Below are 12,500 nucleotides of genomic sequence, written 5' to 3'. Positions count from 1 at the left end.
TTTCGGTAGAAAACTCCTCTTTGATACTAGGAAAACAAAAGAGGCACAGAGAGAGAGAGAGAGAGAGAGAGAGAGAGAGAGAGACAGACAGAGACAGACAGACAGAGAGAGACAGACAGAGAGAGAGAGACAGAGACAGACAGAGACAGAGAGGGGCGTATTGTAGCGACACGCTCTCCCTTAGGAGAGCAGTCCCGATTTTCACACAGAGAAATGTATTGTGACTAAAGGAGAAAATACAATACATTACGGTCCGACCTTTTATTTGTCTGTCCCTTCTTTCCTTGATTTAGAAGACCGAATCACAGTATCCCCCATACATACATACATACATACATATCCACATACATATTCATACATATGTATATATACATACATACATACACCACAACACAACACCCCCCCCCCCTCCACACACACACACACTCCCAAGTACCCACCCAAGCACACACACACACACACACACACACACACACACACACACACTCACACCCACCCATGTATCTCCCCCCACGCCCACACACACACACACACACCACAACACAAACTCACACCCTCACCCCACCCCCCACCCACACACATCCACACAACACAACACACACCTCCACACACCCACACATACACACAAAACTACACACACTCCCACCCCCATCCCAAACCAAACCCCATCCCTACCCCTTACACAACACCCCCTACCCTTCACCTCTCCCGCCCCCCACACCCCCCCCACACACACCCGACCCACCCACCCCCACCTCCCACACACACACCCCCCCGACCCACCCACCCTACCTCCCACACACACACACCCCCGACCCACCCCCCCTACCTCCCCCACACACAAAACAACGCACTGACCCGGGTTCCATTTCGGTCGTCGTGATAGGCAGAGTACACCGAGACTCCATCGCTGACCCTCACGAAGGAGCTTCCGGGCTCCTGTTGGGGGACGTCCTTGTGGCCTCTCTGCGCCTCGGGCGCCGCAGTGGGCATCCGGATAACCCTCCTGGGCTTGGGACCGTCCCTGCCTCTCCTGGAACCTTGCCCCCTCCTCGCCAGGTCGTGCCCACTCTCCATGAAAACCTCCCCAGGAGGTTTCCTCTGAGGCCTGTCCATGTCGAGCTGCTGACGAGGAAAGGGTCCGCCCGGTCGCCCTGGCCCGAAACGGACCGGCGACCCGTAGTCGTCGAAGTCGTCGAAGTCGTTCGCGTAGTCTTGATAACGTGGGAGATCCCTATAAGCCCTTCTGAAACGTCCCTGGAGCTCTTGTTGTCTTCGCTTGCGTCTGAGCTTCATCATTTGTCTTTTGTCGTGCATCATTCGGTCTTCGAAGAGGAGTGGATGCGATTTTGGATGTCGTTGTTGGTGTTGCTGCTGCTGCTGCTGCTGTTGCTGTTGCTGCTGCTGTTGGTGTTGCTGCTGCTGCCGTTGTTGCTGTTGTTGCTGCTGCTGTAGCTGTTGCTGCTTCTCAGAGCGGGTCTGCTCAAGACGTTGTTGCTGCCGTCTTTGCGCTCTTGCGATGACCTCGTTCTTCACTTTGGACTTCACGTCAGCAATCTGCCTCTCCAGCTGCTCCATGCCTCGCTCCAGGCTCAGAATCTGGTGCTGGAACTTGGTGCCTGCCTCCTTTCGTTCCCCTGGCTGCTTGAGGCGAAGGTGGCAGGGGTGGTGGTGGTTGTGGGGCGGGTGAGGTGGTGGAAAGGGTGGTTGTGGTTGTGAGGGGAGATGGTGGAAAGGGTGGTGGTGGTTGTGAGGGGGTGGGGGGAGGTGGAAAGGGTGGTGGTGGTTGTGAGGGGAGATGGTGGAAAGGGTGGTGGTGGTTGTGAGGGGGTGGGGGGAGGTGGAAAGGGTGGTGGTGGTTGTGGTTGTGAGGGGGGGGGGGAGGTGGAAAGGGTGGTGGTGGTTGTGAGGGGGGGAGGTGGAAAGGGTGGTGGTAGTTGTGAGGGGGGGGGGGGAGGTGAAAAGGGTGGTTGTGGTTGTGAGGAGGGGGGGAGGTGGAAAGGGTGGTGGTGGTTGTGAGGGGGGGGAGGTGGAAAGGGTGGTGGTAGTTGTGAGGGGGGGGGGAGGTTAAAAGGGTGGTTGTGGTTGTGAGGAGGGGGGGAGGTGGAAAGGGTGGTGGTGGTTGTGAGGGAGGGGAGGTGGAAAGGGTGGTTGTGGTTGTGAGGGGGGGGGGGGGAAGGGTGGTGGTGGTTGTGAGGGGGGGGGAAGGGTGGTGGTGGTTGTGAGGGGAGGGGGGGAAGGGTGGTGGTGGTTGTGAGGGGGGGGAGGTGGAAAGGGTGGAGGTGGTTGTGATTGCAAGGGGGTGGGGGGAGGTGGAAAGGGTGGTGGTGGTTGTGAGGGGGGAGGTGGTAGTGAGGGTGGTGGTGGTCGTGAGGGGGGAGGTGGTTGTGAGGGGGGAGGTGGCAAGGGTGGTGGTGTGTTGTGGGGGCGGGGGTGGGGTGGAAAGGGTGGTTGTGGTTGTGAGGGGTGTGGGGAGGTGGCAAGGGTGGTGGTGGTTGTGGTTGTGAGAGGGGGGAGGTGGCAAGAGGAAGGTGAAGGGGAGGTGGAGGTAGAGAATAACAAAACCCAAATAAACAAATATACAAAAACACGAGGATTATTAATATATTTTTTTTGTTTGTTGAAAGAATGTAATAGAGTTATGCAACAATTATTGCTAACTATATAGAGCTACAAGCACAGTACTGGGAGACGAACCAACAAGTAAAGCGAAGTGCGAGAAAAGATAAAAGAACCTACATCGAGGAACTGACAGCAGAAGCTGAGAGTGCAGCAGGTCAGCGGAACATGAAGCGCCTGTATGAGATCACCAGGACACTCTCCGGGAAAAACAGCAACCCAAGCTGGCCCGTCAAGGACAAAGACGGAAACACCATCCTTGGCGAAGAACAGCAGAGAACAAGATGGGCGGAGCATTTCAAAGAAACGCTCAACCGACCAGCACCACCCGCCCCACCAGACATCCCGCCACCTACCAAGCTCCTCGACATCAACACCAACCCTCCCAGCAAGACCGAGATCGTCAAGGCCATCAAGTCCCTCAAGTCAGGAAAGGCAGCCGGCCCAGATGGAATTCCACCTGAAGCTCTGAAGGCCGACATCCAGACTTCAACTGAGATGCTGCACCCTCTCCTTTGCAAGATCTGGGAACAGGAGCGAGTGCCAAAAGACTGGAAAAGAGGACATCTTGTAAAGCTGCCAAAGAAAGGGGACCTTTCATCCTGCAACAGCTGGCGGGGAATAATGCTGTTGTCTATTCCGGGCAAGGTACTGAGCAGAATCATTCTTGAGAGACTGAAGAACGCTTTGGACAAGACACTTCGGGACGAACAAGCAGGCTTCCGACAAGATCGCTCGTGCACGGATCACATCGCAACCATGCGCATCATCATCGAGCAGTCCCTGGAGTGGCAGACCCCCCTGTACACAGTCTTTGTCGACTTTCAAAAAGCTTTTGACAGTGTCGACCGAGATGTCATCTGGAGACTGATGTACCACTATGGATTTCCACCAAAGTTTGTAAGCATCATCCAGCAAATGTACGAAGACGCCACCTGTCAAGTGATCCACGACGGGAAACTGACGGAACCTTTCAGTGTGCAAACCGGCGTCCGTCAGGGTTGTTTGCTCTCACCGACCATTTTCCTGATGGTGGTTGACTGGGTCATGAGGCAGTCTACAGCAGATCGGAGGACAGGCATCCAGTGGACTTTCACTAAACAGCTGGAGGACCTAGACTTCGCAGATGACATAAGTCTTCTCTCCCACAGGCAGCAAGATGCACAGGAGAAACTATGTCGTGTGGCAGAAGAAGCTGAGAAGACTGGACTCCAAATCAACATTGGGAAAACAGAGGTCATGAGGGTCAACAACAAGAAGCAAGATCCAGTGCAACTACACCAAGAGAACATCAAGGAGGTTGACAAGTTTGTCTACTTAGGCAGTGTTGTCAGCAAAGACGGGGGGACGGACGAAGACATCAAGAGCCGTATCAACAAAGCAAGACACGCCTTCAACACCCTTCGACCAATCTGGAGATCGACAGCCCTCTCAATCCGCAACAAGATCCGGATTTTTAACACCAACGTGAAGTCGGTTCTACTCTATGGCTCAGAGACGTAGAGAGTGACAAAGACCAGCACCCACAAGCTTCAGACATTCACCAACAGATGTCTAAGAAACATCCTGAACATCAGATGGCCAGAGGTTGTCTCCAATGAAGAACTTTGGAACATGACAAAACAGGCCCCACTGGAGACGGAAATCAAGAAACGGAAATGGGGATGGATAGGCCATACACTACGCAAGCCTGCAACAAACATCACAAGACAGGCTCTTGATTGGAACCCACAGGGGAAAAGGAAAGTTGGCCGTCCGAAGCAGACCTGGCGGAGAAGCATTGAGGCAGAGACAAGGGCGGCCGGAATGACGTGGGCTGAACTGAAGAAGACCAGCCAGAGCCGGGTGCGTTGGAGGAGTGTTGTTGCGGCCCTATGTTCCCCAAGGAATCAAGAGGAATAAGTCAAGTAAGTCAATATACATCTATTTCATTTGAATTGTTATGTCATGAAATAAACACACGAGCACACACGCATGAACGCACTTACTCATGCACACACGCACACGCACACAAACACATACACACACACACACACAAACACACACACACACACACACACACACACACACACACACACACACACACACACACACACACACACACACACACACACACACACACACACACACACACACACACACACACACGCACACACAGAGAGAATCAGTCAGATGAAGATGAGGCTGGGGTTCGGTGGAGCGAGAGCTGAAACAAAAAGAATGATCCATCTTTAAAACACCTTTTCCATTTTGTCGTTGAGCGGAGATGATGTAAAGTAATAAACCAACTTTTTGGGGGGTCACAGAATTGTCTTTCTATGGAACGATCGACTGAAGGCTTGGTTGGACAGCAGTGACGGTGGGTGGAAAAACTGAAGAAGAAGAGCAAGAATTCTTCGTCTTCGTCTTCCATAGCTGCATCGGCATTCTCATCCTCATTTTTCATAACGGAAAATTGTTCCAAAATGTGTGGCCTTTCGTGCCCTGCTCTCAATGTCACCTCAGTTTATGATTTCCGCTCAGCTTCCATACTGAGGATGAGTTCTTTGTCAGAAAACTTTGGCTCCGGCAGATTCATGGTCGGTGGAGATACGAGTGTGACTGTTTCCACACTCGCTCAGTCTGGCTCCACGACTAAACCTCGCCATTGCTGTTGTCAGAAAGGGCTTAGAAGGTGGGGTCCTGCGTTATTTGAATCAGAACAGGCACTACCGAACCTCACCGAAGTCACAGAACAGCAGTGAAGGGTCTTCTCCGCCGTGTGGCATCCTCGCGACCTAACATCGAAAGCTCCCTGTTGAGTGTCAGTGTTGGGACTGCGGCAGACGAACCTTGGTGTGGTTATGTATGGGTGGTGGGGATGGTTGGGGGTGGGGTGGTGGAGGATGGACACTGAGGGTAATGTCACGTTTACAAAAGCTACCCATCTCCACCCCTACTTATTCCCCTACAAAAAACGTGTAGTTTGGTAGTGGTTCACATACCAATCAACGCTCAGACAGATCCACCCATAGAAGATCAAATTCAAAATGAACGCATCCAATAATCCACCTGTCTATCCATCCATCTTCATATATCAAGCAGCGCATTGGCAATTCTGTCTATCTTTCAATCCATCCTTGTTCTTTCACACATTAGTGCTTTGAGACATCCATTCACCCAACCACCAGCGCACCTACCCTTTTCTCTTAGAAAAACCCATCACACGCCCATACCTATACATCTACCCACCCATATACCTGTACAAATTAACATTCAGGTGAACTTGCCCACACCCACCAACCCGTACCCATCCACCTACCCACGTACCATGCCTGCACAAATAAACACTTAGGCAAACCCACCCATCACCATTGCCTCCAACGATCCATACACCTTCTAAAGACATGTATGTTACTATGTGTGTATGTCCGACTAAGGCCATGAGGACAGCTTACAAGGCAACTGCTGCCCCGACTATTTGGACCGGAAGTTTTCTTTATCGTGGAAAGTGTCCTGCCCAAATTACATCCCCGCTCTCTCCGCTAAACGAGTTTTAGGACGGTCGGCGTTGGGGTGGTTCCCAAAGGCCAACTAGCCCCCAAGGCTGCAGCACTAAAAGCCAGTGCAATTTTGGCTCCTAGTTTGAGAGCCACAGTCCTATACGAAGACTAAGCCTTAAATGACTTCCCATTAGAGTGGAAAAACCCGACTTTGCTGTTGGTGGGACTGAAAGCTCTCTGATATGAGCCGAGCATTGAGCCGGATGACTAAAGACATAGTTAACTACAATAGCAGAGTGGTTAAAGCGTTGGACTTTCAGAATGAGGATCCTGGGTTCGAATCTCGGTTACGACGCCTGGTTGGAAAAGGGTGGAGATTTTTTCCGATCTCCCAGGTCAACATATGTGCAGACCTGCTAGTGCCTGAAGCCACTTCATGTGTATACGCACGCAGAAGATCAAATACGCACGTCAAAGATCCTGTAATCCATGTTAGCATTCGGTTATGGAAACAAGAACATACGCAGCATGCACACCCCCGAAAACGGAGTATGGCTGCCTACATGGCGGGACAAATAAAGAAAACGGTTATACACGTAAAATGTTACATGTCTGTTTGAGTGTGTATGTGTTCGTGCCTGAAATCTGATCGAATGACGCAGGAAACGAATGATAAGCCCCCAATAGCAGCCATCAGTCTGCTCTACACAGGTACGGCAGCCTGTTGTACAAGTGAACCCAAGTTTATAAAGCGTTCAGAACTTGGTCTCCGACCGAGGATGGACGCTGAAAAATATGCATCTTATAAGTATCCATATAATAAGCATCCATATGATAAGTATCCATATGATAAAAGACACTCGCACGACCATTGCAGCCACCTGGACACAACTCACCAACTTGACGCTCTGACCCAGGAGGCTATCGGGGACAGCACCAGGACTTCCGTTCTCGCCCCTCGTGACGTGATCGTGGATGACGACACGGGCACTGCGATGACGTCTCTCCCTCGTAGTGTCGTCATAATCGTCGCTGACGGCATCGCCGTTGTTTGGGAGCAGCTGCCGATGAAAGACGTAGACGAGGAGGAGGTAGACGACGCAGAAGCCGGCCATGGCGCGAGAGAAAGTGCGCCGCATCACCATCTTGACTGGCTGATAGACAGGCAGACAGAGAAGACAGACGATTCAGAAAAATAGGAAAAGGTAACGACAGCAGCAACAATACTAACTAACGGACTAATTAACTAACTAACTACAAAGTCAGCTTGACGCAAGCACAGCTAAAGATTAGAAAAAAGGAGCGCAGTTATAACCAACCATCCAACTGACGGATCTATCTACTTTTTCTTTATTTTTTTCTTTATTTGCATTACTGAAATTAATACTTTAAAAAAATTCATAAGAATTGTATACTGATTTCTCTATTTAAAAATCATGTCTGATAATTTTTTTTAGCAGATGATGAAAGCCATGTCGTAGAGGACTTTCCCCATGGAACGCCGGGGGTCTCTCAGTATAAACAGCATCCCCGCATTCTGGAAATTCTGTGCTAGAAAGTTCCTCTTGTCTCTATTGCTCTTTTTGTTTCTGCCTCGCCCCCCCACCCCCACCCCTCTTTCTCTATTGTCTTCTTTCTCCCCCTTTCCCAGTCCATTTCCCTTTCAATTATTTTCCCATTAAGCCTTGACATTTTTACCCCCTTCTATTTTGCAGTCTATGATATACTATATGCGTTATTTTGATCTGGCGATTTGGTATTGATATTGAAAACACTGTGATGGACACCGGCTCTCCATTCTGCACTGGTTCTTGCTTATATCGCGATATCGCCTTTTTATGTATTCTTGCTTTCTTTTTCGATTATTTGTAATCTTGGGATGATAAATGAAGCGGAGGAGTGGACGTCCTCAACATAGCCTGGTCATATTTGGCCTAAGGAGGTTAATGGATTGTGTTACGAACTGTGTTGTTTTGATAGTTAGGTAGCGTTTTTCTTTCTTTCTTTTTTTTTTCGAGTGTGACACAGTTTGAATTCTTATTTCGTTGATCATTGGCCAGTCCTAATGAGACCCTCTGCTGTGGGCTGGATCATAAGTAACAATGTTAAAAAAGAGCACTTTATAAAGCAAAGAAAGAAAGAAACAAACAAAAACAAAGATGAAAGAACAGAAAATTAACGTGCCATTTTCATGCAGCTGAGGCACAACAAAGTGAAAGAAAGCCCATCCAATCAACTGACAAACGAACCAACCACCCAACCACCCATCCACCCAACCACCCATCCAGGCAACCACCCAACCACCCATCCAGGCAACCACCCATACCAGCCATCCACCCAACCACCCATCCAGGCAACCACCCATCCAGCCAACCACCCAAGCAGCCAACCACCCATCCATCCAGGCAACCACCCAACCACCCGTCCAGGCAACCACCCATCCAGCCAACCACCCATCCAGGCAACCACCCATCCAGGCAACCACCCATCCAGCCAACCACCCATCCAGGCAACCACCCATCCAGCCAACCACCCATCCAGCCAACCACCCAACCACCCATCCAGCCAACCAGCCATCCACCCATCCACCCAACCACCCATCCAGGCAACCACCCATCCAGGCAACCAGCCATCCACCTATCCACCCAACCACCCATCCAGGCAACCACCCATCCAGCCAACCACCCATCCAGGCAACCACCCAACCACCCATCCAGGCAACCACCCATCCAGCCAACCACCAACCACCCATCCAGCCAACCACCCAACCACCCATCCACCCAACTACCCAACCAGCCAATCAGTCGGGACAACACCTTCATGACAGGCAAGCATAGAAGCGAACTCCCGAAGAAAAGACCACTCTGGCAAATGAGCAGAGGAAGGAAGGAAAGAAGACAGGAGGACAGGAAAATTAAACGAAAAGAAGACGATAATGCAAAAGGGATGAAAGGAAGGCAACCTGTTCTCTTGTGCTACAGCCATTTGCCGTTCATCAGAAACACACACTGTCTGTAATAGGAAAATTTGGGCGGGGAGGTCGGATTGTAGAGAGAGAGAGAGAGAGAGAAAGACTCGAAAATTTCAATCAGTATAGGCCTTGGCCCCTTCTGAAGAGGGTACAGTAAATATGAATATAAACGATTCACACGAATTTGCAGAATGGCTTATTCAAATAGTAATAATCGCGCTGACAAAAATATATAACGAAAGCGCATTGTAAACGATTGATTCAGCTAAGCATTACGGCGCGTCGCTTAATGGTTTTATATATGTAAAAAAAAAAAAAGGTGTTTGACAGAGAGTTGTTGGTTCGATTCTGATAGAAGAGAGAGGGGAAAAGACAGGGGGGATATGGGATCAACTAATGATGCACTCACTCACTCTCTCCTCACATCAATAGCAGGGCCACATGGAGTGGTTTTTATAGAGTGTTTACTTTACAATACAGCACACACACTAAGCAGTTCACCCTACTTAGCAAAAGCATCACACACTAAGGCAGCACACACTGCCTACTTCAAGTACTTCCTACAAGCAGCGCACAGTAAAAAGATCATCCTACACCTAAAGCAGCACACCTGGAACACAAACACACAACCAAAACCCAGGTCAGATAAAATCTCAAATATCTGGACATCACTGACATGAAAGGCCTTCACCCTCTCAGCACCTTTCATCACATGCCCACCAGTATGCACTGCCATCAGCAGTGACATACCAATTGCCATAATGTGTACAAAACATATCACTGACCAATACAACCCTGTGTTCCAACTCACGTTACCCATCATTCAGTTAAAGTGTGTGTTACCATTAGCAAACAAATCTCTTTGTCTTCACAAGGTATACCACCAACACAAGTACATGTAAGGAAGTTACTACTTCCAACATATCTCTGGTAAACAGCAATGTGCAACAACATTGCACTGACCCTCAATGCTCTCATAGTTTGCCAACTCATTAATCACATTACAATGTTCCTTCCCACATTGTCTGAACAAAGTAAACCACTGACACACAGCACAACTCCTACACATGTTACCATAACTACCAACAAATCAAACATGTGTTCCACAACACTTGCTGTTTCCCTCATGTGCACACACACACACACACATGAAAAACCCTCAACACACACTGACAGTGTGTTAGCCTATAGAGCTGTTCAGTTCACACTGAACCAACACCACCTACTATACAAAACAAGTAAGTAATACATCAAAAATACAGAAGAAGATATCTGTAACCAAACAGAAAGGGGGGGGGGGGGGACTCAAAAGATTTAGGCCAGTACTTCTCTCAGTGAGTAGCTTTCACACATTAACCCCTTTTCTTTCCACAAGCCACAAGATCAACTTAAACTGGCTGTCCACTGACATAAAACATAGTTTCCCAACACAACTAAGTTATCAACATAAAATAAAACCATTACAAGTTGTGTACTCACAGCCCAACAAGGATTTCCTTGCTCCTCACATCACTGATCAGTCAGTCACCCTGTGTCAGTCAGTTTTTCTGGGAGACAGCTAAGAACTGGCTGTGCTGACTGGTTTTATCCCTTCCCACAACATACTGTGTATACTAATGCAAGCTACAACACTCACTTCCCCAACTAGTTGAACTGAAATAACCAATCTTTGCTTGTCCTAGTGACACTATGTGAATGACTGACAGATTCACTGCTTAATCCCAATTCGTCCAATTAACAGATTGATCTGATTCGCTCACTTCAACCCCACTTGTCTATAACATTCTGTGATGACAAGTTCACCCAGTTACGTCACAAAGAAATTGGGGAGACAGGACAATACAACTCTTGGCATGTTAGCCGGCCTGATCAAAGTTCACATTAGCATAAATTTTCCCTAGTTTACGTTCCGAAGTCCCGCCATCTACGTCAGCTGCGTTTGTGAACGGGGAGATGATGAACGACTTGAAAGACAGGCCGCCACACGGGATGTTCCGCTCAGCACGGGGATTCCGGCAAACGTCACATAACTGCACGTGTTTCAACGACTGGGACGGGTGACGCGGACCAAAGGCGCCAACTAGGGAGTAGGGGTGAGGAGGGAGGGTGGCGCGGGTGTCGGCGCAACCTCAAAGACTGGGCTTTGGACGAGCAGGAAGGGAGATAAGAAGGGAGGGGGGGTGGGGGGGGGGGGGAGGGATGGGGAGGGAAGGGGGACAGAGTGTGGGTGGTGGGGGGTGACACTGCTGGCACACTATAACATATAAATACATCCACACGTTTCTGACGATTGGTAAGAGAGAGAGAGACAGACAGACAGACAGACAGAGAGAGAGAGAGATGGATGATGGATGGATGGTTTATTCATATAAGGCCATTGCCCCTCATGAACGGGGTAAACAATGTACAATAAAGTATCTGCATTTGACCAGCAATCATAATCTTAATGCTAATGAGTTCAGCAATCAGGAAGTCAGTACCGATCGCAACTGGAATGCTTTGTATAAATAAATTGGAAAATTCCTCACAATCCTTTCAGTACAAGAAGCCATAAGTAAGCTTAACCGTAGTTGACTTGGTTACATAAAGAATTTTGGTGGAATATATGGCGTTCTCACATCAGTCAATACTGGACAATACAAAAGAAAATGCAACTCATCTTCTTTTCCAGTTTTGCATAATGGACAAACTAAATCGTTTTCGGTATGCTTACTATAACGTAATCGATGTTGAGCAATTTCAGAGATACCAAATCTAAACTTATGACAAATTTCAAGTGTCTATCTAAATCCATTCGCAGGTACAATTTAATATCATGAACAGTACAAAACGTTCGATATATTTCAAATTTATCGCTGTTTTTAATATGAGAGTCCCACTCTTGAAATCTGCATACAATTAATCTGTCTTTAAACAAACTTATAAACGATCTAACATCTTGAACTGAAACAATTTACAACGGACATTCGAAACCCAATTTTTCTTATTTCTTGCATCTAGGTCAAGTAACATTTTAAAGCTCTACGTGGCAACCTATATTCCTCCAACTTAGTTAATTTCAGCCAGTAACGGATACAGCGTATAATACAGTTTATGCAAATAGGATATCTATTGGTTTCGCCATAAATTAAATCGTATTGGTATTCGCTCCCCGAGAGAGAGACAGACAGACAGACAGAGAGAGAGGAGAGAGAGAGAGAGAGAGAGAGAGAATTTCTTCAAAGCAACTTAAAAGTAAACCTCTCAAATGAGCGATTTCTTTATCTTTGCGCATTCATATTCTTATGTACAGAGAATAAGCAGGGTCACCCATGTAACCGACGCCAGTCATGAAGTTAATCAAACAACTTTGCATAATCCGCGTGTCTATTCAACTGATCTAGAAATGTTTTTATCTGCATGTCTGTCCTGTTTACCGTCGTCCGAGT

General features: G+C 48.4%; 1 protein-coding gene across 1 annotated transcript in view; it reads right to left on the bottom strand.

Annotated features, from left to right (window-relative positions):
* Positions 1-12,500, bottom strand: part of LOC143298202 (uncharacterized) — a 59,940-nt gene that overhangs the window by 13,471 nt on the left and 33,969 nt on the right. The window contains 2 exon segments of the mRNA XM_076610978.1: positions 859-1,641; positions 6,998-7,255. Coding sequence (XP_076467093.1) covers positions 859-1,641; positions 6,998-7,246 — 1,032 coding nt within the window. The 5' untranslated portion in view covers positions 7,247-7,255.

The sequence above is a fragment of the Babylonia areolata genome, chromosome 23, assembly GCF_041734735.1.
Source record: "Babylonia areolata isolate BAREFJ2019XMU chromosome 23, ASM4173473v1, whole genome shotgun sequence".
Taxonomy (NCBI): domain Eukaryota; kingdom Metazoa; phylum Mollusca; class Gastropoda; order Neogastropoda; family Buccinidae; genus Babylonia; species Babylonia areolata.
Note: the sequence above shows the minus strand (reverse complement) of the source record. Positions and strands in the feature narration are given on the sequence as shown.